The 26791-nt window shown below is 41.2% G+C and overlaps 2 protein-coding genes across 2 annotated transcripts in view; one reads left to right on the top strand and one right to left on the bottom strand.

Moving 5' to 3' along the window:
* Positions 1 to 26791, top strand: part of LOC306898736 (dynein axonemal heavy chain 7-like) — a gene marked incomplete at both ends in the record, with an annotated part of 101709 nt that overhangs the window by 21058 nt on the left and 53860 nt on the right. The window contains 24 exon segments of the mRNA XM_079464478.1: positions 124 to 237; positions 350 to 533; positions 676 to 822; positions 3072 to 3344; positions 3443 to 3570; positions 3649 to 3727; positions 3826 to 4050; positions 5125 to 5442; positions 5644 to 5987; positions 7609 to 7722; positions 7835 to 8018; positions 8120 to 8308; positions 10614 to 10805; positions 10809 to 10886; positions 10990 to 11117; positions 11196 to 11274; positions 11373 to 11614; positions 12391 to 12481; positions 12672 to 12989; positions 13191 to 13527; positions 15099 to 15129; positions 22902 to 23006; positions 23008 to 23086; positions 26059 to 26252. Of these exon segments, the coding sequence (XP_079320604.1) occupies positions 124 to 237; positions 350 to 533; positions 676 to 822; positions 3072 to 3344; positions 3443 to 3570; positions 3649 to 3727; positions 3826 to 4050; positions 5125 to 5442; positions 5644 to 5987; positions 7609 to 7722; positions 7835 to 8018; positions 8120 to 8308; positions 10614 to 10805; positions 10809 to 10886; positions 10990 to 11117; positions 11196 to 11274; positions 11373 to 11614; positions 12391 to 12481; positions 12672 to 12989; positions 13191 to 13527; positions 15099 to 15129; positions 22902 to 23006; positions 23008 to 23086; positions 26059 to 26252 (4173 nt within the window).
* LOC306898274 (uncharacterized protein) lies at positions 17523 to 22544 on the bottom strand. The gene is made up of 4 exons (XM_079463617.1): positions 20468 to 22544; positions 20335 to 20386; positions 18063 to 18179; positions 17523 to 17804 (listed from the first exon to the last, which is right to left on the bottom strand). Exon 1 carries the CDS (start codon positions 22156 to 22158, stop codon positions 20776 to 20778), a length of 1383 nt encoding a protein of 460 aa, XP_079319743.1. The 5' UTR covers positions 22159 to 22544; the 3' UTR covers positions 17523 to 17804; positions 18063 to 18179; positions 20335 to 20386; positions 20468 to 20775.

Raw genomic sequence — 26791 nt, forward strand, 5'->3', positions numbered from 1 at the left:
AAATACATTATGTAATATCAAAGTGTTGTTTACAATAAACTACATCATATTTAAAGTGAGATTTTCAGTTTTATCACTGTGGTTCCCTTTCTGCATTCCTTCTTTTCCTTGTCCCTTCTCTAGAAAGTTGCGTCTTGTTAATGTGGAGGACTTCCACAATGAGTCCCTGGAGCTTTCTGCCTTTCAGCAGCAAGTCAATGAACAGATTAAATGTGCCAATGAAGTCCTTCTCGGAAGGTAAACACATAAAACTCTTTTCACATGCTTACTGCCTTTTGCTTAGACAATCAAGATCAGCAAACTGCATCTTGCAAAAACAATGTAATTTTGTCTCTTTTCAATGAAACAGGTGGATACCAGAAGTGCAGCAAATTTATAATCTTGGTATCAAGCGCAAACTGGTCCCCAGCAACACCAGTGTCACTCGGCTCCGGTCTTTTTACAACTGCGTTGCCACACTCATGACCTCCCAGCTTCAAAGCCTGGCACTTGAATCCATTCAGAATTTCACACAACTCATTGCTGAAGACCCTGTAAGATCTGCTCTATCGTTGCATGCTATTATCTTTTACAGGCTAACAACCTCATAAATCCTTAAGACTTGGAAGGTAACATGCTTTTTCCGTACTGAAGCTTTCTGTGAGAACCTGTGATCATCTGGGTTTTGTCATAAAGCTGGTGCTGGATCTGGACGATAATACTATTAAATTTGTACCTGATTTTGAAGACTTTGAAGTTGCCCTGGTAAATGTCTATAACATGATGCTAAAATCCATAAGTCTGATTCCTCGGGTGGAGCCGCAGCTGCTGCATTCAGAAACGGTAAACATATTTTTTACATTTTTTGTGACATCTTGCCAATATTGTGTGTGTTTCATAGGTGCTATTTTCACAATCCTATTATGAGGGATAACATTTATCTGAAATATATAAAACTATTCGGTGTACTATGAAAATATAACTTTCAGAATTTTCTGCCCAGTTTGAATAGACTTTTTAGTATATTAGAATTTCTTGTTTCTGATGTTAAGACAAAGCATTAGGGATGAGCGAGTACAGCATTATCTGTATCTGTATCTGTTAACCATATGAATTATCTGTATCTGTACTCGGACTGGGCGGGGTTTAACCAGGAAGTGGTCGGGTTGTCTTGAAAGGGGCGGGGCTTTAACCAGTATGTTATTTTTAATCATGCAATTGCTATGGGTTGATCAGAAATTGTTATATTTATTGCTGATTAGAAAACTATTTACATGACAGCATCAGCATTGAGCTTCAGATCAATGGTTTTGATCACGATAACAAACGAACTATATACAGAACAAGTTATGCAACAATTAATACAACACATGTGGTTGCAATTGTGAAGAAAAATGTAATGAACAAGAGTTTTCATCTAAACATAACTTTCTTTTTTTAACTTTAAATTTTTTTATGATCAGTGATTTTTTTTTTGGTTCTTTTTTTTTTCACACCAGGTGTGTGTGTGTGTAGCTAATTAATTTGTAATAGCCTATAGTTTTTATACCACTAACTTACTTTATTTTTTTGCTTGAAGTCAAAAAACTGGTTAGAGTCAGCAGACGGTTAAAAAAAGAAAAAAAATGGTTCGCGTTCTACCAAGCACCACGTCTGAACAAACCCAACGTTTACCAGAACTCTACTGGTTAATAAGTACTGCAAAAAAAAACAAAATAAAAAACAAACCTGAAGCTCAAGAAACCCTAAACGTTAACGGAAAAGACCCGCGAACCTGAGTGACTGAGGGAGAGACAGAGAGAGAAAGAGAGCTGTTCTCTTCTCAGCGTTCTGTGTGTGAGTGAGTGGGCAGAGCGGGACACAGCAAATCTGTATGTGTAAGGGAGGGGCGCTGTGACTAGCCTATCACAGAACGCAGACACAGTCAGCTACCCAATGAGGATTTTTATTCCATCCGAGCAAAGATATTAACTCGCATTACTCGTATAATACTTGTACTCGGCAAATATGCTTTATCCGTACCGGATACTCGTTTCAGCCGAGTATCCGGCTCAACTCTACAAAGCATAATACTTCATGACACTTTTGGGACAAAAATGTTACCTCCAGCTGTTTAATATCAGCTAAATATTGAAATGAGCTCTTATGACATAATTCAACATGAATGTTATATCTTAAAGGTGCTGTGTGTCATTTTTTAGAGGATCTAATAACAGAATTGTAATATAATATAAATAACTATGTCTTCAGAGGTGTACAAAGACCTTAAATAATGAAGCGTTATGTTTTTATTACCTTAGAAAAAGCTGTTTCTGTCTTTGCATGGAATTTGCCATGTTGTTTCTACAGTAGCCCTAAACAGACAAGCTGCTTTACAGAGCGAGTTTCATAAATATGTTATCTCCTTTGGCAAAGAAATGAAAATGTGACAACATCTTAGTGCTTTAAAAGGGATGGATGGGTGAGCCGTTAGTTGCAATTCGCAACCTCACCACTAGATTCTGCAAAATTTCAAACACTAGACCTTTAAATCAAGCAGCCTTTAAACATTGGTTATTAAAGGTCTCGTTGAACACGCAATTTCTGCCAATCTCATACTTCTCAAGTATTGCATACTTTGTGTCTTCGAAGAGTATTTAGAGTATTAACAAACACACCTCAACTTCGTCACCTCATCGCAAGAGTAACAAGCTACAGTTGCAGGCCCAAGGTGCAACCAATCTTTACGCAGTGCTGCCAATCTTGATGATAAGCAGGGTTTCCTTTTGTCTGTCAATTGACGCGTGGACGGGTAATTTCATTCGCCTTGTCATGGGCATGCTTTTCTGGGAGAATTGCCCAATAAGGGACTAAGAGAAGTTGTTTTATGTAAGGGTCTTTCATGTTCGGAAACAAACTTTCTGAAACCTACACGAACCTTGGGGGAGTGTATCAAGCACAGAAATACTAGGTAATGCGTCCAACTAGTTTTTGACCATGTGAAGCTTGAGAAGCCAGCACGTTTAACATGGTAAAGAAGTCAGCGTTAAATTATACCTTTAAAATACCATTTGTGCTTCTGTACTTACACAATTTATACTCTCTCATTCCAGCCTGACCCAAAAACACACAGTACCCTTAAACCCATTGTCCTGCCAGAGATCCTGAAGGCCCAGCAGCAGAAGGTCAGGCAGGTAATCCGTACAGAAAGTACCAGACCCTCAGTGAACATTCGTCTGTATGATAAGTATGCCCCGCTGGTGTCCCAGCAAGCTGACGAGAATGTGACCCAGTTCCTCCAAGAGCATCACTCATTCCATGAGCTGATGATGGAGGTGACCCGTTACCAGCAGTTAGCTCATGAGATCCGGCACAGCACTGTCAAGGTTCGTTGTTCTTTACATCAGTTGTACTCATTCACAAAGCCCTTCCTTAAAAGACTAATAAAGACTTAAATGAATGAGACACATTAACTTTGTTTCAGGTGGTGCGTTTGGGTATGTTCGAAGTTCACTCTCATGAGCTGGTCCGGGCTCTTGTTAAGCGAGCGGAGGGTCTTATGGAGAGAATGGTCAATCACATGTTACAGAATCATCGAGAGTTCAATAAGAAGTAAGGCTTAGAACATTTAAAAAACATTTAGTAACCTGTTGTTCCAGGCAGGTAATGTGTGGTGTTATTGATCTCTAGGTTGTGTGAGGAATATGATAAAATATCAAAGAAAGCCCTAAGAACTCCATCAAACACACAGGAACTTGTGGAGCTTAAGGTAAAACTGATCCGCTGTATTTATGAACCTTCTTTGTTTAGTTCCTATGACAATTTTGAGTATAGTGATTATATGTCACTTTGTCATTTGTTTTGTAGTTATATGTGGAGAAGGTGGAAACAAAGGAGATGCCTCTGCTGGAATTGAAGCTTCAGGAGTCAAATAGCCGGTTGTGTTTCTTGGTGGATTATGTCACATTCTCGCTCACAGATACCCGGCTGAACAGCGAGACCTTCAAGAGTCATGCACGCATGCCGGCAGTTTTTAATCAGCACCGTCAGATCATTAAGGAGAAGACCGGACAGTTCCAGGATGGACTCAAGGCATGGCAGACCCCACAGTGGGCCATAAAACCCATTTCAATTCTTAACACAAGAAACTTAGTGTACAGAATGATTGCTCAAACCAAACATAGGAAACATGCAGACAATGTCATCATGGCAACAAAATAATTTGGCGATGGTTTACAGACAAAACAAACCTTCTTATTACACAACTCTATTGTTAAGTGCATCTTAAGTCCCTGTGAACTGGAAGTTGCGATCGTTTACATTTTTGTATTCTGACGTATTTCCAAATGGAACGAAAAGTAGAATGAGAATAAATAGTGGGCGCGGCTTTTTTATTTCACTTCGATTTGAATGGCTGTCTAAAAACAGGCGTTGCACTTTGAAAGGGAACTGGCAGCAGTCTGACAGTTGAAAGGGAGGAGTTAACAGATGCTCCGCCTTAGCTATCTAACTTGAGATGGATAGTCACTAGAGAGTATTTTCAGATTTGTACTAGGGATGGGCGATATGGACAAAAAATTAAATCTAGATATTTTTGACGATTATAACGATAACGATAATTAGACGATATCCATTAAAAATGTGTTTTTAAAAGTCTGAGTTGCTTAATCACTGATGATAATAATGGGCACATTGTTGAATGAAAAGAGTGCTTATTTATTTTCTTTAACATGTAAGTATTCAAGAAAAAACATTTCAAAGACATACAAAATAATTGAACTAGTGTAAGAACATCGAACTCTGAGTAAACTTTCAGTTGTACACCTCTTCTGTAGTGTAAATTGTGCAGCATACAAGCAAGATGAAATTATAATATATGATATAAATTGGCCACCTTTGGTAACATCTCTGAGCTCAGCAAATACCTGAAGAAAGCCCAGGCCCTCAATTCTAAACTGGACTCTCTTATAGAAAAGGTACTGAACTTTGGACAACGTAATACGTCCAGACTTTGGACAAAATTTTGGTGGCTTTTGATGCATATGAAACCATATAGTCCTTGAAAGTTTGCAGTGGGTTATTTTTAGCACATTTGTTAGTGATGCGTTAGAGTGCTGCTGACAATAGCAGCTATCATCACTCCATCTTCACTTTCTTATCCATCAGATCAGAGCCTTCAACCAGGAAGAGGAGGCCTTTGGCTGGACTGTCTCTCAGTACCCACAGCTCAAGACGGTTCAGGACCGTCTGGTTCCGTACCTGCGGCTATATGAGATGGCGGCTGAGTTTCAAAAGCAGCACCATGAGTGGGTGGACGGCCCACTCGCAGCTGTCAATCCAGACAAAGTAGAAGCTGATGTCGGGAACTACCGTTCTTTGTACAAGCTTGAGAAAAGCTTCCAGGACTCACACAACACTCTTCAGATCGCAACCTCTGTGAAGGCAGAAGTAGAGGCCTTTAAGGAGCACATTCCTTTAATGCAGGTACCTTGATGAGGATTTTCATTTTGGTGACTAAACTTTTTATGGAATATTTGATCAGTATGTGTATAGACTACTTATTGGGAATAATTGAGTTGAAAACAGAGCTGACAATACTACGCTCTTCCTGGAGGCTAAAGCATTTCATAATAATAAATATAAATAAAAAATGGTTTACTGATTGATGATAATTTGTTTCGGCAGGTGTTGTGTAACCCCGGTCTCCGTGACCGCCATTGGGATGCCATGTCTGCAGTAGTGGGCTTCCCCCTCAGGCCGTCAGAAGAGGACGCCTGTGTGGGCAAGTTTGTTCCTCTCAATCTGGAGACTCATCTCACCGCCTTTGAAACCATCAGTGAATCAGCCAGCAAGGAACACGGTCTCGAAAAGGCCATGGAGCGCATGGCCGGTGAATGGGCCGGGATGGAGTTTACCCTCCTGCCCTATCGTGAAACCGGGACCTCCATTCTGTCCTCATTGGATGAGGTACAGATGCAGCTGGATGACCATATTGTCAAGACCCAGACCATGAGAGGTTCATGTAGCGCGTGTGAGGTCTGATACTTGCATAAGGTTCAATATTGTTCGATATGGGCCACTGATCAGAAGGTAAGGAACGACTACTGGAGAGAGGGAGGCAACACAGCAGGTAGGTGAAAACTCAGAACTTTCTTTACTGGTTGAAATCTTGCGTTCATTGAATTTCCCAGTAGCAGTTTGTCTGAAGCATTTAAATTTCAACACTCATTCAGAACATAAAATGTATGACAATGCTTATGATCAACTGTCTTTGTTTTGTATTTCAGGAAGTTATTCTCAAGACTCAGACAAATCAGATCAATTGAAAACAACTGTCAAATACTTTGTATAAAATGAAATAATAAAATAAACTTGTTGAAAACTAAACAGACTCAGTTTCTGTAACCCAACAAAATTGAGAGAAAAAATAAACAAGGTTCTCAAAACATTATCATAAATTCAAAACTCAAAATGTGACAGTCTTTTCAGCAAAATGAATCAAATATTCAAGATTCACTGAATTGATTCAGTTATTTTCAGTTCAGATTGAAATGACTCAGATCAAAAGATTTGTTGACTCCTCAGAATCAATTAGTTCAGATCCAATGTCTCTCTTGTCCAAAACTCAAGGAAAACATATGGAAAAAACAAGGTTTCAGTCCTATTTGTCCAAAAACAAAAGGAAAAGATTTCTCATACCAGTTTGATGAATTCAAGATCAAAGCGCAACAATCAAATTGTCTCCGTGGGTGGCTCGCCTTTTACATACGCTCATACGCGTCTCACGTGTCCAGGATGGTGATCACAATTTCTCCGAAGAACACATACATGAAAAAAAAGAAACAAAAAAAAAACAGCCTTGTAAAAACAAGGCAAAACAATAATTAATCTTCCATTCGAACATTTTCATCAACAAACATCATATATACATTTTAAACAACATATTGACTCAATATCTTGACACTTCTACATGACATTATCACTCGTCATTGACTCATTTGCATCTTCACATGCGGTTAGCTTTAGCCCAGCGTGCAAATTAGCACTAGCTCACACGCTATGCATAAGCGCCTATATGAACACTAACATCACATTACTAATTTTTCAACTAAGTCTGCAACAGTTTTCTTTTGAAAAGTCAAGCCAATATATGAAAAAACAACTCACCAAGGCAAAAATGTCATATCTCGTTCAATAAGATAATTCGCGGTGATTTTGGTGCTCCGTGCATCTACATCAGTTTTTTATTCTCAATTCTCTGTTCCGTCTCCTTCTCACTTCGTCGTCAGCTCTTCAAAGTTATCACTTTCACTCATAAACAAAATCTTTTGATTGCATTCAAGTTACTTTTTCAATATCTATCCTCTGACTCGCTCTCTCTCAACGTCTCTGACCGCCGCAACGTCGCGGGCGCAATGAATCTCAGTGCGCTGCTACCATTGGCTCGTTGGAGTGTCAATCAGTGTCAAGTTTCATATTTATGCTCACGGTTAAACAACAGTAATATCACTGTGATTTTTAGCTTTGAAATACATTATGTAATATCAAAGTGTTGTTTACAATAAACTACATCATATTTAAAGTGAGATTTTCATTTTTATCACTGTGGTTCCCTTTCTGCATTCCTTCTTTTCCTTGTCCCTTCTCTAGAAAGTTGCGTCTTGTTAATGTGGAGGACTTCCACAATGAGTCGCTGGAGCTTTCTGCCTTTCATCAGCAAGTCAATGAACAGATTAAATGTGCCAATGAAGTCCTTCTCGGAAGGTAAACACATAAAACTCTTTTCACATGCTTACTGCCTTTTGCTTAGACAATCAAGATCAGCAAACTGCATCCTACAAAAACAATGTTACTATGTCTCTTTTCAATGAAACAGGTGGATACCAGAAGTGCAGCAAATTTATAATCTTGGTATCAAGCGCAAACTGGTCTCCAGCAAAACCAGTGTCACTCGGCTCCGGTCTTTTTACAACTGCGTTGCCACACTCATGACCTCCCAGCTTCAAAGCCTGGCACTTGAATCCATTCAGGATTACACACAACTCATTGCCGAAGACCCTGTGAGATCTGCTCTATCGTTGCATGCTATTATCTTTTACAGGCTAACACCCTCATAAATCCTTAAAACTTGGAAGGTAACATGCTTTTTTCCTTACTGAAGTTTTCTGTGAGAACCTGTGATCATCTGGGTTTTGTCATAAAGCTGGTGCTGGATCTGGACGATAATACTATTAAATTTGTACCTGATTTTGAAGACTTTGAAGTTGCCCTGGTAAATGTCTATAACATGATGCTAAAATCCATAAGTCTGATTCCTCGGGTGGAGCCGCAGCTGCTGCATTCAGAAACGGTAAACATATTTTTTACATTTTTTGTGACATCTTGCCAATATTGTGTGTGTTTCATAGGTGCTATTTTCACAATCCTATTATGAGGGATAACATTTATCTGAAATATATAAAACTATTCGGTGTACTATGAAAATATAACTTTCAGAATTTTCTGCCCAGTTTGAATAGACTTTTTAGTATATTAGAATTTCTTGTTTCTGATGTTAAGACAAAGCATTAGGGATGAGCGAGTACAGCATTATCTGTATCTGTATCTGTTAACCATATGAATTATCTGTATCTGTACTCGGACTGGGCGGGGTTTAACCAGGAAGTGGTCGGGTTGTCTTGAAAGGGGCGGGGCTTTAACCAGTATGTTATTTTTAATCATGCAATTGCTATGGGTTGATCAGAAATTGTTATATTTATTGCTGATTAGAAAACTATTTACATGACAGCATCAGCATTGAGCTTCAGATCAATGGTTTTGATCACGATAACAAACGAACTATATACAGAACAAGTTTTGCAACAATTAATACAACACATGTGGTTGCAATTATGAAGAAAAATGTAATGAACAAGAGTTTTCATCTAAACATAACTTTCTTTTTTTAACTTAAAATTTTTTTATGATCAGTGATTTTTTTTTTGGTTCTTTTTTTTTCACACCAGGTGTGTGTGTGTGTGTGTGTGTAGCTAATTAATTTGTAATAGCCTATAGTTTTTAAACCACTAACTTACTTACTTTATTTTTTTGCTTGAAGTCAAAAAACTGGTTAGAGTCAGCAGACGGTTAAAAAAAGAAAAAAAAATCTCAGACAGGCAGAGACGCAACGCTAGTCGCGTTCTACCAAGCACCACGTCTGAACAAACCCAACGTTTACCAGAACTCTACTGGTTAATAAGTACTGCAAAAAAAAAACGAAATAAAAAACAAACCTGAAGCTCAAGAAAACCTAAACGTTAACGGAAAAGACCCGCGAACCTGAGTGACTGAGGGAGAGACAGAGAGAGAAAGAGAGCTGTTCTCTTCTCAGCGTTCTGTGTGTGAGTGAGTGGGCAGAGCGGGACACAGCAAATCTGTATGTGTAAGGGAGGGGCGCTGTGACTAGCCTATCACAGAACGCAGACACAGTCAGCTACCCAATGAGGATTTTTATTCCATCCGAGCAAAGATATTAACTCGCATTACTCGTATAATACTTGTACTCGGCAAATATGCTTTATCCGTACCGGATACTCGTTTCAGCCGAGTATCCGGCTCAACTCTACAAAGCATAATACTTCATGACACTTTTGGGACAAAAATGTTACCTCCAGCTGTTTAATATCAGCTAAATATTGAAATGAGCTCTTATGACATAATTCAACATGAATGTTATATCTTAAAGGTGCTGTGTGTCATTTTTTAGAGGATCTAAAAACAGAATTGTAATATAATATACATAACTATGTCTTCAGAGGTGTACAAAGACCTTAAATAATGAAGCGTTATGTTTTTATTACCTTAGAAAAAGCTATTTCTGTCTTTGCATGGAATTTGCCATGTTGTTTCTACAGTAGCCCTAAACAGACAAGCTGCTTTACAGAGCGAGTTCCATAAATATGTTATCTCCTTCGGCAAAGAAATTAAAATGTGACAACATCTTTGTCTGTGGCAACCATCTTAGTGCTTTAAAAGGGATGGATGGGTGAGCCGTTAGTTGCAATTCGCAACCTCACCACTAGATTCTGCAAAATTTCAAACACTAGACCTTTGAATCAAGCAGCCTTTAAACATTGGTTATTAAAGGTCTGGTTGAACACGCAATTTCTGCCAATCTCATACTTCTCAAGTATTGCATACTTTGTTTCTTCGAAGAGTATTTAGAGTATTAACAAACACATCTCAACTTCGTCACCTCATCGCAAGAGTAACAAGCTACAGTTGCAGGCCCAAGGTGCAACCAATCTTTACGCAGTGCTGCCAATCTTGATGATAAGCAGGGTTTCCTTTTGTCTGTCAATTGACGCGTGGACGGGTAATTTCATTCGCCTTGTCATGGGCATGCTTTTCTGGGAGAATTGCCCAATAAGGGACTAAGAGAAGTTGTTTTATGTAAGGGTCGTTCATGTTCGGAAACAAACTTTCTGAAACCTACACGAACCTTGGGGGAGTGTATCAAGCACAGAAATACTAGGTAATGCGTCCAACTAGTTTTTGACCATGTGAAGCTTGAGAAGCCAGCAAGTTTAACATGGTAAAGAAGTCAGCGTTAAATTATACCTTTAAAATACCATTTGTGCTTCTGTACTTACACAATTTATACTCTCTCATTCCAGCCTGACCCAAAAACACACAGTACCCTTAAACCCATTGTCCTGCCAGAGATCCTGAAGGCCCAGCAGCAGAAGGTCAGGCAGGTAATCCGTACAGAAAGTACCAGACCCTCAGAGCACATTCGTCTCTATGATAAGTATGCCCCGCTGGTGTCCCAGCAAGCTGACGAGAATGTGACCCAGTTCCTCCAAGAGTAGCACTCATTCCATGAGCTGATGATGGAGGTGACCCGTTACCAGCAGTTAGCTCATGAGATCCGGTACAGCACCGTCAAGGTTCGTTGTTCTTTACATCAGCTGTACTCATTCACAAAGCCCTTCCTTAAAAGACTAATAAAGACTTAAATGAATGAGACACATTAACTTTCCTTTGTTTCAGGTGGTGCGTTTGGGTATGTTCGAAGTTCACTCTCATGAGCTGGTCCGGGCTCTTGTTAAGCGAGCGGAGGGTCTTATGGAGAGAATGGTCAATCACATGTTACAGAATCATCGAGAGTTCAATAAGAAGTAAGGCTTAGAACATTTAAAAAACATTTAGTAACCTGATGTTCCAGGCAGGTAATGTGTGGTGTTATTGATCTCTAGGTTGTGTGAGGAATATGATAAAATATCAAAGAAAGCCCTAAGAACTCCATCAAACACACAGGATCTTGTGGAGCTTAAGGTAAAACTGATCCGCTGTATTTATGAACCTTCTTTGTTTAGTTCCTATGACAATTTTGAGTATAGTGATTATATGTCACTTTGTCTTTTGTTTTGTAGGTATATGTGGAGAAGGTGGAAACAAAGGAGATGCCTCTGCTGGAATTGAAGCTTCAGGAGTCAAATAGCCGGTTGTGTTTCTTGGTGGATTATGTCACATTCTCGCTCACAGATACCCGGCTGAACAGCGAGACCTTCCAGAGTCATGCACGCATGCCGGCAGTTTTTAATCAGCACCGTCAGATCATTAAGGAGAAGACCGGACAGTTCCAGGATGGACTCAAGGCATGGCAGACCCCACAGTGGGCCATAAAACCCATTTCAATTCTTAACACAAGAAACTTACTGTACAGAATGATTGCTCAAACCAAACATAGGAAACATGCAGACAATGTCATCATGGCAACAAAATAATTTGGCGATGGTTTACAGACAAAACAAACCTTCTTATTGCACAACTCTATTGTTAAGTGCATCTTAAGACCCTGTGAACTGGAAGTTGTGATCGTTTACATTTTTGTATTCTGACGTATTTCCAAATGGAACGAAATGTAGAATGAGAATAAATAGTGGGCGCGGCTTTTTTATTTCACTTCGATTTGAATGGCTGTCTAAAAACAGGCGTTGCACTTTGAAAGGGAACTGGCAGCAGTCTGACAGTTGAAAGGGAGGAGTTAACAGATGCTCCGCCTTAGCTATCTAACTTGAGATGGATAGTCACTAGAGAGTATTTTCAGATTTGTACTAGGGATGGGCGATATGGACAAAAAATTAAATCTAGATATTTTTGACGATTATAACGATAACGATAATTAGACGATATCCATTAAAAATGTGTTTTTAAAAGTCTGAGTTGCTTAATCACTGATGATAATAATGGGCACATTGTTGAATGAAAAGAGTGCTTATTTATTTTCTTTAACATGTAAGTATTCAAGAAAAAACATTTCAAAGACATACAAAATAATTGAACTAGTGTAAGAACATCGAACTCTGAGTAAACATTCAGTTGTACACCTCTGCTGTAGTGTAAATTGTGCAGCATACAAGCAAGATGAAATTATAATATATGATATAAATTGGCCACCTTTGGTAACATCTCTGAGATCAGCAAATACCTGAAGAAAGCCCAGGCCCTCATTTCTAAACTGGACTCTCATATAGAAAAGGTACTGAACTTTGGACAACGTAATACGTCCAGACTTTGGACAAAATTTTGGTGGCTTTTGATGCATATGAAACCATATAGTCCTTGAAAGTTTGCAGTGGGTTATTTTTAGCACATTTGTTAGTGATGCGTTAGAGTGCTGCTGACAATAGCAGCTATCATCACTCCATCTTCACTTTCTTATCCATCAGATCAGAGGCTTCAACCAGGAAGAGGAGGCCTTTGGCTGGACTGTCTCTCAGTACCCACAGCTCAAGACGGTTCAGGACCGTCTGGGTCCGTACCTGCGGCTATATGAGATGGCGGCTGAGTTTCAAAAGCAGCACCATGAATGGGTGGACGGCCCACTCGCAGCTGTCAATCCAGACAAAGTAGAAGCTGATGTCGGGAACTACAGCCGTTCTTTGTACAAGCTTGAGAAAAGCTTCCAGGACTCACACAACACTCTTCAGATCGCAACCTCTGTGAAGGCAGTAGAGGCCTTTAAGGAGCACATTCCTTTAATGCAGGTACCTTGATGAGGATTTTCATTTTGGTGACTAAACTTTTTATGGAATATTTGATCAGTATGTGTATAGACTACTTATTGGGAATAATTGAGTTGAAAACAGAGCTGACAATACTACGCTCTTACTGGAGGCTAAAGCATTACATAATAATAAATATAAATAAAAAATGGTTTACTGATTGATGATAATTTGTTTCGGCAGGTGTTGTGTAACCCCGGTCTCCGTGACCGCCATTGGGATGCCATGTCTGCAGTAGTGGGCTTCCCCCTCAGGCCGTCAGAAGAGGACGTCTGTGTGGGCAAGTTTGTTGCTCTCAATCTGGAGACTCATCTCGCCGCCTTTGAAACCATCAGTGAATCAGCCAGCAAGGAACACGGTCTCGAAAAGGCCATGGAGCGCATGGCCGGTGAATGGGCCGGGATGGAGTTTACCCTCCTGCCATATCGTGAAACCGGGACCTCCATTCTGTCCTCATTGGATGAGGTACAGATGCAGCTGGATGACCATATTGTCAAGACCCAGACCATGAGAGGCTCATGTAGCGCGTGTGAGGTCTGATACTTGCATAAGGTTCAATATTGTTCGATATGGGCCACTGATCAGAAGGTAAGGAACGACTACTGGAGAGAGGGAGGCAACACAGCAGGTAGGTGAAAACTCAGAACTTTCTTTACTGGTTGAAATCTTGCGTTCATTGAATTTCCCAGTAGCAGTTTGTCTGAAGCATTTAAATTTCAACACTCATTCAGAACATACAATGTATGACAATGCTTATGATCAACTCTCTTTGTTTTGTATTTCAGGAAGTTATTCTCAAGACTCAGACAAATCAGATCAATTGAAAACAACTGTCAAATACTTTGTATAAAATGAAATAATAAAATAAACTTGTTGAAAACTAAACAGACTCAGTTTCTGTAACCCAACAAAATTGAGAGAAAAAATAAACAAGGTTCTCAAAACATTATCATAAATTCAAAACTCCAAATGTGAAAGTCTTTTCAGCAAAATGAATCAAATATTCAAGATTCACTGAATTGATTCAGTTATTTTCAGTTCAGATTGAAATGACTCAGATCAAAAGATTTGTTGACTCCTCAGAATCAATTAGTTCAGATCCAATGTCTCTCTTGTCCAAAACTCAAGGAAAAAATATGGAAAAAACAAAGTTTCAGTCCTATTTGTCCAAAAACAAAAGATTTCTCATACCAGTTTGATTAATTCAAGATCAAAGCGCAACAATCAAATTGTCTCCGTGGGTGGCTCGCCTTTTACATACGCTCATACGCGTCTCACGTGTCCAGGATGGTGATCACAATTTCTCAGAAGAACACCTACATGAAAAAAGGAAGAAACAAAAAAAACCAGCCTTGTAAAAACAAGGCAAAACAATAATTAATCTTCCATTCGAACATTTTCATCAACAAACATCATATATACATTTTAAACAACATATTGACTCAATATCTTGACACTTCTACATGACATTATCACTCGTCATTGACTCATTTGCATCTTCACATGCGGTTAGCTTTAGCCCAGCGTGCAAATTAGCACTAGCTCACACGCTATGCATAAGCGCCTATATGAACGCTAACATCACATTACTAATTTTTCAACTAAGTCTGCAACAGTTTTCTTGTGAAAAGTCAAGCCAATATATGAAAAAACAACTCACCAAGGCAAAAATGTCATATCTCGTTCAATAAGATAATTCCCGGTGATTTTGGTGCTCCGTGCATCTACATCAGTTTTTTATTCTCAATTCTCTGTTCCGTCTCCTCACTTCGTCGTCAGCTCTTCAAAGTTATCACTTTCACTCATAAACAAAATCTTTTGATTGCATTCAAGTTACTTTTTCAATATCTATCCTCTGACTCGCTCTCTCTCAACGTCTCTGACCGCCGCGGGCGCAATGAATCTCAGTGCGCTGCTACCATTGGCTCGTTGGAGTGTCAATCAATGCAGCACGATCAATGATTGGATGAAACACTTTCTCTTCTAAAACACTCGTTTTTCTCTCTCTTATTCTTTTTCCTTACTTTTCCCATGTTTTTACACATCCTAAACACTTTTACTCGTAGCCTGGATTATCTGGGTTACACTCACCCTTCATCAAGCCATTCGAGGCTGAGATACGGTAAGCAATGGCAATTCACGAGTTCGCCCTCGCCAATAAACAGCTCCTCGTTGGGATAGATGGTAAAGCATGGGAATGAAGGTTATGCGTATTTGGCGTGTTGTGCAGGGAGTGCGCTCCGAGCTCGCCGGATCTATCCGAACCCGGAGCACTCTACCCTGCTCAGAGCAAGTGCTCCGGGCTCGGAACCGGCTCGAGCCCAGAACACACCCCCCAAATGCAAAATAGAGCTGGACAACCGCCGAAGTACGCATACACCCCCCAAAAATGCCATGCTTTGCGGTACGGAGGTGCAACCTGAATTTTAGTAAACGAAAGGATGAGGGCCTGTTAGGGCTATCGCTGCTGCGATACTGACCTCATGGCTAGTAGTGTCTGCTGCTACCGAGCACTAGTTGGAAGCTCGGGCCCCTGCGGGGGCAGTTGCTGCTGTGATACTAACCTCATTGCTAGTAGTGACTGCTGCTACGGAGCACTTGTTGGAAGCTCGGGCCCCTGCGGGGGCGGTCGCTGCTGCGATACTAACCTCATTGCTAGTAGTGTCTGCTGCTACAGAGCCCTTGTTGGAAGCTCGGGCCCCTGCGGGGGCGGTCGCTGCTGCGATACTAACCTCATTGCTAGTAGTGTCTGCTGCTACAGAGCACTTGTTGGAAGCTCGGGCCCCTGCGGGGGCGGTCGCTGCTGCGATACTAACCTCATTGCTGGTGGTGCCTGCTGCTACAGAGCACTTGTTGGAAGCTCGGGCCCCTGCGGGGGCGGTCGCTGCTGCGATACTGGCTTCATTGTTGGTGGTGCCTGCTGCTACAGAACACTTGTTGGAAGCTCATGCCCCTGCGGGGGCGGTCGCTGCTGCGATACTAACCTCATTGCTGGTGGTGCCTGCTGCTACAGAGCACTTGTTGGAAGCTCGGGCCCCTGCGGGGGCGGTCGCTGCTGCGATACTGGCTTCATTGCTGGTGGTTCCTGCTGCTACAGAGCACTTGTTGGAAGCTCGGGCCCCTGCGGGGGCGGTCGCTGCTGCGATACTGGCTTCATTGCTTGTGGTGCCTGCTGCTACAGAGCACTTGTTGGAAGCTCGGGCCCCTGCGGGGGCGGTCCCTGCTGCGATACTGGCTTAATTGCTGGTGGTGCCTGCTGCTACAGAGCACTTGTTGGAAGCTCGGGCCCCTGCGGGGGCGGTCGCTGCTGCGACACTGCCTTCAATGCTGGTGGTTCCTGCTGCTACAGACCACTTGTTGGAAGCTCGGGCCCCTGCGGGGGCGGTCGCTGCTGCGATACTGGCTTCATTGCTGGTGGTTCCTGCTGCTACAGGCCACTTGTTGGAAGCTCGGGCCCCTGCGGGGTCGGTCGCTACTGCGGTACTGGCTTCATTGCTGGTGGTTCCTGCTGCTACAGAGCACTTGTTGGAAGCTCGGGCCCCTGCGGGGGCGGTCGCTGCTGTGATACTGGCTTCATTGCTGGTGGTTCCTGCTGCTACAGACCACTTGTTGGAGGCTCAGACCCCTGCGGGGCAGGTCGCTGCTGCAATACTGTCTCCATGGCAAGTTGTGGCTGGTGCTGCAGAGTACTGGTTGGAAGATCGTGCCCATGCGGGGGTGGTTGCTGCTGCGATACTGTCTCCATGGCGAGTGGTGCAGTCTTCGAGACTTTTAGAACAACGTCGTGAGATGGAAGCGCTGGCTACCTTGTTAACAAACTGTATGGTGGTGCCACCTTCAGCAATGAAGACTGGCTCAGCTGAGCCCCAGATGAGAGAACCATCTCCTCCGGAGGCTTTCCCGGGTGACAAAGCTGGACAACTGGTAACTGTGAATGCGACACCTGCTTGAGTCGATTGGTCCTAAGGTGATGCGATCTTCAGGTAGTCATGCGTCAAAGTGGCTGAGGTTTGAACTAACATCCGAGACTATCAGATGATACGGGAAAGGAGTGTTCGATGGGCTTCCCTGAGGAGCGACAGGTCCGTCCGGATGTAGCTTCTAAAAGCCTCTGATGACCATCGGCCTAGGGACACAGCAAATTTCTAAGTGTTAAATTCTCACCTGCAGTGTGAAAATCAACACTTTTTCGGGGTTTATATAGGTCCACACTAAATTGAGTTAAATATACACTTTTAAAAGTGTTATAATTTTAATACTTACACAGTGAAATAAAAACTCTCGGAGTGTTCAAATTTAACACCACTAGTGTAATTTGTACTTTCTCAAAAGGCAAATTTTACACCAAAATAGTGCTGAAATTGAAATCTTAGTGTCAATAGTTTAACACTGTGTTAGGTAATTGTACACTAATTTAGTGTTTAAAAATGTCCTGATTAAGGTAATTTACATCTAGATCGAATTTATCTATAATTAAGATACATACATGTACAAAAAGAAAAGCAAACATAGTTTCAGTTTGATCTTTTATTTTTAACAAATGACATCTCAAACTAACAGAAATGAAGGTACAATATATTCACCATCTGACCCATATGGACACTGTAGATCAAAAGACCTTTAGAACCTCAGAGCATTTGCTTTAATAAATTCACTCATAGTTTCTATGTACTTTAAATGCATGATGATGCTCTGAGAGTAGAATTTCTCGATTCTGCCCTTGAATCTTCCTAATCCAAGTAGGTATGGCTGGCAGCCCTCCCTTTCACTGAGATGGCCTTCAATACTGGTGCAAGTCTGAAAAGACAAATATTGTATTTTAACAAAATAACATAAAAAGAAACTTCACTAATTCACAAAGTTTGTTAATAAAAAAAACAGTATAAAAAGTTCAAACCTCTTTAATTTATTGTAAAAAGTAAACATTTGATCACCCACCATTTCACCCCAAAAATGTGCTGACACCCCAAGGCTACCCAAGATACATATGACTTACATCATCAGAAAACAACTATCCAAGCTTACATGGCAAATTTACCATTTGGAAATACATACCGGTTTTGCCTTTTCAGCATTCAAGGCTTCTTTACTGCTGGTCCATGTGCACTGTTGGTTCTCTCTCCTCATAGTCAGTGCAAGTGCTTTGGGTTGAGGATCTTGTTGGCGAAATCACTGAAACAAAAAGTAAAAACTAATTTCCAAACACAATAACAACGGTAAAATTAAGAAAACCACATGTGACATTGTGTCTCTATAGTTTTGTGTATTGTTAAAATTGACAAAAAAGCTTTCTCATTCTCTTAGGGCTTAGTCAGCGCCTCACTGTGATGACGCTAGGGCGCCGCCCCCCTTAAGCCACAAAAAAAAAAAAAAATTAAAAAATTAAAACAAAAATAGTAATAATAATGAGAAAAACATCAGTATGTCATTATTTGTGTGTTTTAAATATGGAATGCACCCAGTAATACATGTAAAATATGATACAAAATCATATTTGCAACCTTTCCTCTGCCTGTCTGACCGCTTCATCAGCTCTGGGGCGATAGAGAAAGTGCCCAAAGGAGGCGGGTCTATGTAGCAGTTAAGCCAATTGCTAATTTAAGATATGAATGTATGACATAAAATTTAGCCAATCAGCGTTCTTAAATAGAATCCAAGAAGGGCGATCATTTTATCGCCCCAAGCCCTGATAGAATAAGGACTGGGCTCTAGGGGCGCCATTTTTACTAAACGACAATGGCGAGCGCGGACGTTACTCCTCCAAGACCCAACCCTAACTCGGTGAAATCTCTCCTCCAAGATCCGTTTGAGAGGAGAACTTTGTCGGAGAAAGTTCGGGTGAAAGAGCTGGGCCCAGATCAACCTGACCTCTCAATCAAACAGCAGGCTAGCGAAAAAGGGAAGCAGTATATGCGCGGCTTCTCCCGTAGCTTCACACACACACACACACACACACACACGTTTCTTTGTATATAGTTGACCTTAGCATAAAAATCATTCAGTTATATATGGTACTCTAAAAAATGTTAATAGTGTGGTTGCTAATATTACTGTATATATGTTTTGTATCAATTAATTGTTGCAGTTCTGGAGCACATTAACAATTAGTTACATTTAGTTTGATTATAAAATACTTTATGCTATTCTTCCAGTCAAAGGTTTGAGTTCAGCCACTTGATATCCATTTCTATATTATACATCCTTTATACAGTGTAAGAATTCCTATAAACTTTATAATAATTTAATGTTATTGTCCACTTTCCACTCTGTTCTGACAGCATGCATATTGTGTTGCCTATTTACTACCAATGGCACCAACAGCCTTTCCAAAAGATGTTACTTATATGTAGAAATAGTCAATTGTTTACAAGTTCAGTTTAAATGCAAATAAAAGGCTTGTGTTTGTGCATCATGATGTTTATGTTTTTGTGTACGAATGCCTCAACTTTTTAATATTGGCATTAAATAATTACTGACTATTTCACTGAGCACTGCTGTCCTGCAGTTTGTGTTAAATTTTATTGCGATGGTTACGGAAACAAAAAAGTATGGCACAGCCCCACCGAGAATATTTTTCACCAGCCGCCACTGCCGCAGTGGCGTAATTGAGTAGCTGCAGTTAACGTCAGATGATACTTTATAAAAGTACAGCAATTGTTCGTTTATAATAAAACGCCTCACAAAGTTTTGTTATTAGATAATTATCTGTCAGGGAAAAGCCTTGAAAGTACATTATACTACCAATCAATTTTTTTAACAACGCGTTTTGTCTTCGCCAATGCACCACAAAAAAGGCTTAAAAGTGCATATCAGCCCTGTACGAAAACATGTTAGGTCTCAGATACACCGTTAATGTGAACGGAAGAACTTGCGCCATAGCAGATCAACTGCGCGCTCGTCAGAACACACGAGAGTTAAATATCATTACAAGGAAATATATAAAATGACAGTGCGCTTTTTCAAAGCTGTTTCCTGTTGTATTAGCTTTTAAAAATAGCACTGTTGGGGAAGGGGCGGGAAACCCGACGATATTCGCGTAAATAACATTAACTAGGACCAACAAAAGTCACGTCATGTGTTTACGGAGTTCGGTATATACAAGTATAGATATCTGTGAAAACGCTGCACGACATATTAGACGTATGCGTTTCTTGGCCATGGCAAAGCACATGAGATCTGGCTAAACGGGTTGCATCTCATTTCATTAAAACGTTTACGTTGATCACAGAAATAAATGCATGATCTCCCACTAACAATTAATAAATATTACTAACCCTAGGTTATGTTGAAACTGATCATGATTAACTTAAAAAAACGTTATTGTTACCTTTGCGCTGCTCTCGGTCGGTTGTCTGCGGATTGAAAATAACGATAGCGAGCTGAAAATGTACATAAGAAATGTTGAGAACACTAAATAAACAAACAAAAAATGAAGTTATTAAAAATGTATTATAGCCTACCTATTTTTGCACTGCCTTCACCTCGTGGTTGTCCGCCATCAGTCAAAAAGGAAGTGATCCGCAATGACCGGAAATTGGATGTACTCGCGCTAAAGTGTAATTTAACATCAACTCACTGTAATTACACTGACTCTTACCTTTTATTTACACCGTGAGTGCTGTTATCATTCAAATTAACACCTAAATCAACACTTTTTAACTCTGGTAAAGTAACACTAAAAAAACAACTCAAAACAACACTGGAAATTTTGCTGTGGATTGGATCTTCGGCTGGGATAGACCCTTTTGGGCGGCTGTGGTAGCTGCGCCTATGCGGAGTGACGGGAAAAGTTGTCTGCTGGGATGCCAGATTGGAGCAGGACGGCTTTGAGGTGCTTCTGAAACCAGAAGCGTGAGGCCGGGCGATTAGAGTCATCGACAAAGAGGGGATCCGATAAGGCCGCTGACTGGGGTTGTCTGTAGCGAAGGTAGGCTAGGAGGGTTCGATACGGCTGAATCGGTGACTGGATGTTGAAAACGTAGACGAAATGGCCTCTCCTGGTCTGGTCCGTCTTACTTTGCTTAATCGAGTAAGAAATCGTCTCCGAATCCAGCACTTGGAGGTCCTTCATGGTGGGGTGAACTGAAGGGTCGAATTTGGATGTGGTGGTGATCTCTGAGCATCGTAGAAAGCCGAAGAACGCCAATGTGAACATGGCGTCGAGTGTGCGAGCAACATGTGAGTGATATCCCTTGCGGAGGGTGGAGATGCATTTGGTGAGAATCTCCAAGGTAATGGGCCTCCTGGCGTCCTGCCGGGCGGGTTGGGATCTTCGTATGCCTTGGATAACCATTGATGTTTGGGAGCTTGCTATGGCCGGTGACGTGGAGTTGAAAATCAATTTATGGAAGAACTGGAGTCCGCTGAGGTAACCTCTGATAGAGCTGGCCTGAAGGTTTTTTGCAGTGTTGAGAAATGAGATGTATGAGGTAATTGTGAGGAGAGAAAATTCTGGGAAGGGAATGCTGAAAGCCTGGTGAAACGATCTGAAGCTTCTCCACGCTGTGAGGTATGATTGCAGGGTCCTGGGGGAAACTGCCTTAGTTATGGAATTGAGAGAGGCATCGAGAAGCGTTTGCAGTGGGTGATTCACTGGAAGATCCACTCCAGATAAGGTGGTACAGGAATAGGCATGGGGTCTGCTTCGGGCTCCAGCAGCCTGGACTTCTGCCAAAATCTGCGCTCTGATGCTGCTGGAGACTGGTGGAGGTTTCATCGCATGCGCGTGTGGAGGCGCTGGCATCGAAGGGGCTATGGCCAATGAAAATGTGGGGCGGGCCTGTTGAAGAGAGAGAATGGCAGCCGTTTGCGCGTTGTGCCGAGACAAGCTCGCGCTAGTGTTGGCAGCGGCTCTGAAGATATGAGGCCCCGGGACCGAGGCCCGTGACTCTAACGGAGGCAGCCTCACGCTAGAAATCAATTCCGGCTCCACGGGCCAAGATCCAGGGGCGGGAAAAGCGAATCTAATGGCGGCCGCTTGTGCGTCTAATGGAGATAGGCTCGTGGTAGCGGAGGCAACAGTGTCAAATAATTGTGGTCCCGAGACCAGCGCTTGTGTCCCCAGCGGAGGCAGCCTCGCGCTGGGGAGCCAAGAGCCCGGGGCGGGAAAAGTGAATCTAACGGTGGCCGCTTGTGCGTCTAACGGAGACATGCTCGCGCTAGCGGTGGCGCCGAAGAATTGTGGTCCAGAGACCAGCGGTTGTGTCCCCAACGGAGGCAGCCTCACGCTGGAGAGGTATGGGTGAGCCAGGGCTCCTGAGATTTGCCGGCCAGCCTGGCCGGGGCGGTCAGCTGCAGTCGCGGTGGTGTCTCTGGATCGTCCACTTGCTGCATGCGGATATCTTGGGGAGCGCAAAAGCGTATGATGATGCCGGTGAATGAGGTGGACATCGTGCCGGTGGAAGCGATGCCGAATTCTTCCTCTTAGATGCACGCCGCTCAGAGCGGCGGGGATGGCAGGGAAGCTTGGGAATAGTCCGTATAATCCGAACCTTATCTGCTTATCTGGCAAGAAGCTTTAGGTAAGACTGTTTGTCTATTTATGATAGAGCTTGCTGGAGCTGATAGGGTAGATACGGTGATTGCTGATGGTGAACCAGCCTAGATAATTAAGTAGAGATTGCATGCTCGGCTGATAGGTGATTACTGTTGATGGAACATCGGGCTGATTTATATCCTTAGGTTCCTCTCAAACTTTGTAATTAAAACATCATTTGAGCGTCTATGATTTTTTGTGGATTTTAAAGAGATTTTATAAGAGTGTATAAATACAAATGTTAAATACTTGGTAGTGGGATGGCCCCAATCACATTGCACAATTTTACAATATTTTTACGATACAAACACATCATCTTCTTAGGATTTAATGTGAATATACATGTGTGTGTATTACAGGGACTGGGAGGGTAAGCTGCTGTTGCTGCAGGAAATTCTGGATGAGTGGTTGAAGGTTCAGGGCACCTGGCTTTACCTTGAGCCCATATTTAGTTCTCCAGACATTGGCTCAGATGCCCACTGAGAGAGATCGCTTTACAGCCGTGGACAAAACCTGGAGGGACACCATGAAACAAGTCAGCTTGGTGAGCCCGATAGCCCCACATCCGCAAACACGATATCTGGTTTGTTTGTGTCTAGAATACAGAGTACTGTAACTCCTTTGAGAAGTTATAAGATGCAGCGTTCATTTTTCTTTTTCTCCTGACGTGTCTTTGGAGATGTTTGCGTGAAAGAAGTGCATTCATGACAAATGAGATAAAGCTGTCAGACGCATAGCCGAAAACAGTCGCTCTTGCAGGCACACTTCGGTGTGTAATTGTCATCCTGAGCCTCTGTGCTATAAGAGACATCAATATCTTTTGTCCTTCTCTAAACGGAAAAAAGTTGCCCAGCTCTGCCATCAAATAGGAATTATAGATTTTGTCTGCAGGGACTCAAATTGGAGAGTGTGCAGAAAATGAGGTTGGCGAGCAGGGTTTTTGTGGGTTCGAACCTCAAGCAAAACCTCGGCAGACTTAAAGGGACAGTTCACCCAAAAATAAAAAATCTGTCAATGTCTTATCTTCGGGTTGTTCTGTACCAAATCTGTTCTGATGAACACAAGATATTTGGAACTACAACTGCAATTGTAAAAGTGCCCCAAAGCTGTTTGCTTTCCTACATTCTTCAAAATATCTCATTTTGTGTTCAACATTACAAATACATTTATGCAGATTTGGAACAACTCCAGCGTGAGGAAAGTTGAGTGAGACAGAATTAAATTTTTGGGTAAACTGTTCCTGTAAAGAGAAAAGCAAATGTCCCAACCCTTGAGGACTAGTTGACCATACATGTCAAATATAAACTTAGTGTATGAAATTAAAAAAGAAAACATTTCAAGCGATTCTGTTGTGTGGTGGTTGAACAAATCGAGCTGTAACGTCAGAAGCCCACTAGGTGTCTCTCTTCATCTGTGGTACCCACATAGCTTCCCTCCTCCTCCCCCCGATTTTATTTACTCTTTCTAATGTATTTCTTACTTTCCTCATTTGACACTAAAAGAGATAAACATTTTGCAATTAAATTCATAGAACGTTTTTTTTCAGGATGTTTTCTTTTTGAATAAGTCCTACACAGCTCCATAATTTCCGTCCCACATCATAAGCCATAAACGTCTCTTCTTTGAAACGCAAATGTATATTTATTATTTCAGCTGGAAGGCAGGTGCTATCGCCTGGTGCTGCCTTGTAGGAAAGTTGGTTTGATCAGCACACGAAGTAAACACTTCAAGACATGCTTGCAATAACAGTGGTGTGTGTGGGAAACATTGGTCGAGATGCATATCAGAGTCCAGTGTTATGCTCAACACGGTAATAGGGAGAGTGATCACATACCTTAGGAAACGATTCCTTTGAAAGATTTATGAGAATACGCCATTTGCTTCGTGTGTGAATCAGTATGTGAATCTGTTCAGTAAACCACCTGCGTGTTTCTGCAGCCTATGAAAGGAAGCAGATGAAGGCAGATGCCTTCTATTCAGGCACATTCAGACAGCACTCACATTCTCACTTTAATGTAATTTAACTCGACAGCAAGAGAGAATAATTACACAGTAACTGGCGTAAGACGTCCCTTCTATCTCTTTCATGACAGTCATCCAATGGTATCTTTTTGAGGGACTATTTTGAGGTGGCTTTGGTTATTAACAACCCCTCATTAGTTCTGCCAGTCTCTGTCAGGAAACTCTGGTCTTTTTGTCATTTAAAAGTGATCGTTAAACTTCAATCTCTCCGTGAGCGCTCCAAGTCAACTCACCGTGGGTAATAGAAAATCAATAGCAATCGGAAAAGGGGAAAAAGCAATTATTATCTCTTTACAGGTGAGCAGCATCTGTGAGTGGAGGAAGGGGAGGGGAGAGTCCGGTTCTTTCCTCCGTCTCTAATGAAGGACAGGGCCTTCAGACAACCTTTGGAGGACTCTTTGAAAATCCGAACGCAAAAGACAGGATGAGTTTTCCTGGTGGGAGACGCCTTTATAAATGAACTCTTTTGTGAAACCGGTGAAATATGACAGTCTGCTGTAGCCCTCTTTTCATTATCGCATTCGTACGGGTGAAGTGACTTGAAAGGACTAGTATGTATGTATTATATCATTGCCCGTGATTTTTAGGTTAAGCCTCCTGAGCTTCTTTGGAGTTCTTTTAGAGATTTGTCTGACATGCAGAGCAATGGTCAAATGTGCATAGGTGTGCCGCCTAAATCAGTGGTGGTGCAAGCTTTAAAGGGATAGTTCTCCCAAAAATGTAAATTCTGTCATCATTTACTTACCCTCTTGTCATTTTAAATCTGAATGACTTTCTTCTTAAGAACACAAAAGAAAATATTTCAAAGAACAGCACCGGCACCCATTCACTTCTATTATATGCAGTAGACAAAACCATTGCATCATTAACAATTAACATCATTCTTCAAAACATCTTATTTTTTGTCCTGCGGAAAAAAGAGTCATACAGGTTTAAAGTGACAAGATCAAGTTAATGATGACAGAATTTTCATTTTTGGGTGAACTATCACTTTAAGGTAAGGTAACTATTGTATTGCTCGGCATACGTCTTGCATCATCTGGGAAGGTGTGCTATTGTTATAAGTCTGGTGAAAAGATTCAGATTTAATTTATATCTTAAATATGGTTTTAAAACAGACTTAAGATGGTTTCCAAACATCATAAAGGTCATCTAGATGTCCCAGGAACCACTTGGAGCTCCGCAACTGCTTCAAGCACCACATTTATCCTACATTTTCCATTATCAAATGTCAATAATAATAAACATTATTATTACATATTAAATATAAAAATAATATTGATTGTTTATATTATTGGTATTGTTTTTTCTAATCTTTTCTTATCCTTAGTAGTAGTAATAATAATAATTAACAACAACAACAATACCAATAATAACAACAAACAATCCATATTATTTATATATTTAATATATTACAATAATAAATATGACTAAGATTATGAATTATTTGAAGCACTTCTGAATTCTTTGTATTGCATTGTGTTTCTTTTTCAGGACAAGCATGTTCTGGCAGTGGTGGCGATTGACAAGATGCTCGACAAGATGAAACACAGTAACGAATTGCTGGAGCTCATTCTGAAGGGTCTCAATGAATACCTGGAGAAGAAAAGACTGTATTTCCCCCGCTTCTTCTTCCTGTCCAACGACGAGCTGCTAGAGATCCTCTCCGAGACTAAAGACCCAACCAGGTACTGTGAAGTCTTGGAAAGAATTCAGACAATGGGAACCGTATTCAGTAGCAAGTGTCAGGAGTTCTTTGGGTTTTGTTCAGGTAGTCCTGACACTGTTGTTAGTGCGCTGTGAGTTCATTTCACACTTTCAACACACGTTCAGGGACAGAGGCTTAGTAGAGACATTTTTGGAAACAATATGATTTATAGGCTTGGGGAAAATTGTTTGTCAGCAGTTAAGGTGAACTGATTTTGAGGGCTTCTGTTTTCTTTAGTCTTGCTGTGTGAGATTGATTCATTATGGGCCAGGCTGAAGGAGAGCCCATGATAGAGCAGTCTGTTCTTTATCAATTATTTATAGAAAAACTCACAGTGCTGTAAGTTTGGGTCAATTTTAGATGTGGTGAGCTGCTAGTTTTGCCACACTTTTTTGGATGTGTGTTCTAACTGCAAGTTATAATAATTTAAAACAACGTAGAGATGTTTTTATGATATTGCTACAAATAAAATAAATTGATTTTAGCTTTCATTAGAATTGAATTGATGTATAGTGTAGA

The sequence above is a fragment of the Barbatula barbatula genome, assembly GCF_947034865.1.
Source record: "Barbatula barbatula genome assembly, chromosome: 9".
NCBI classification, from domain to species: domain Eukaryota; kingdom Metazoa; phylum Chordata; class Actinopteri; order Cypriniformes; family Nemacheilidae; genus Barbatula; species Barbatula barbatula.

Bases quoted from the DNA above. Each gene is read 5' to 3' on its own strand.
- LOC306898274 (XM_079463617.1), bottom strand. From the start codon at position 22,158: ATGTCTCCGTTAGACGCACAAGCGGCCACCGTTAGATTCACTTTTCCC.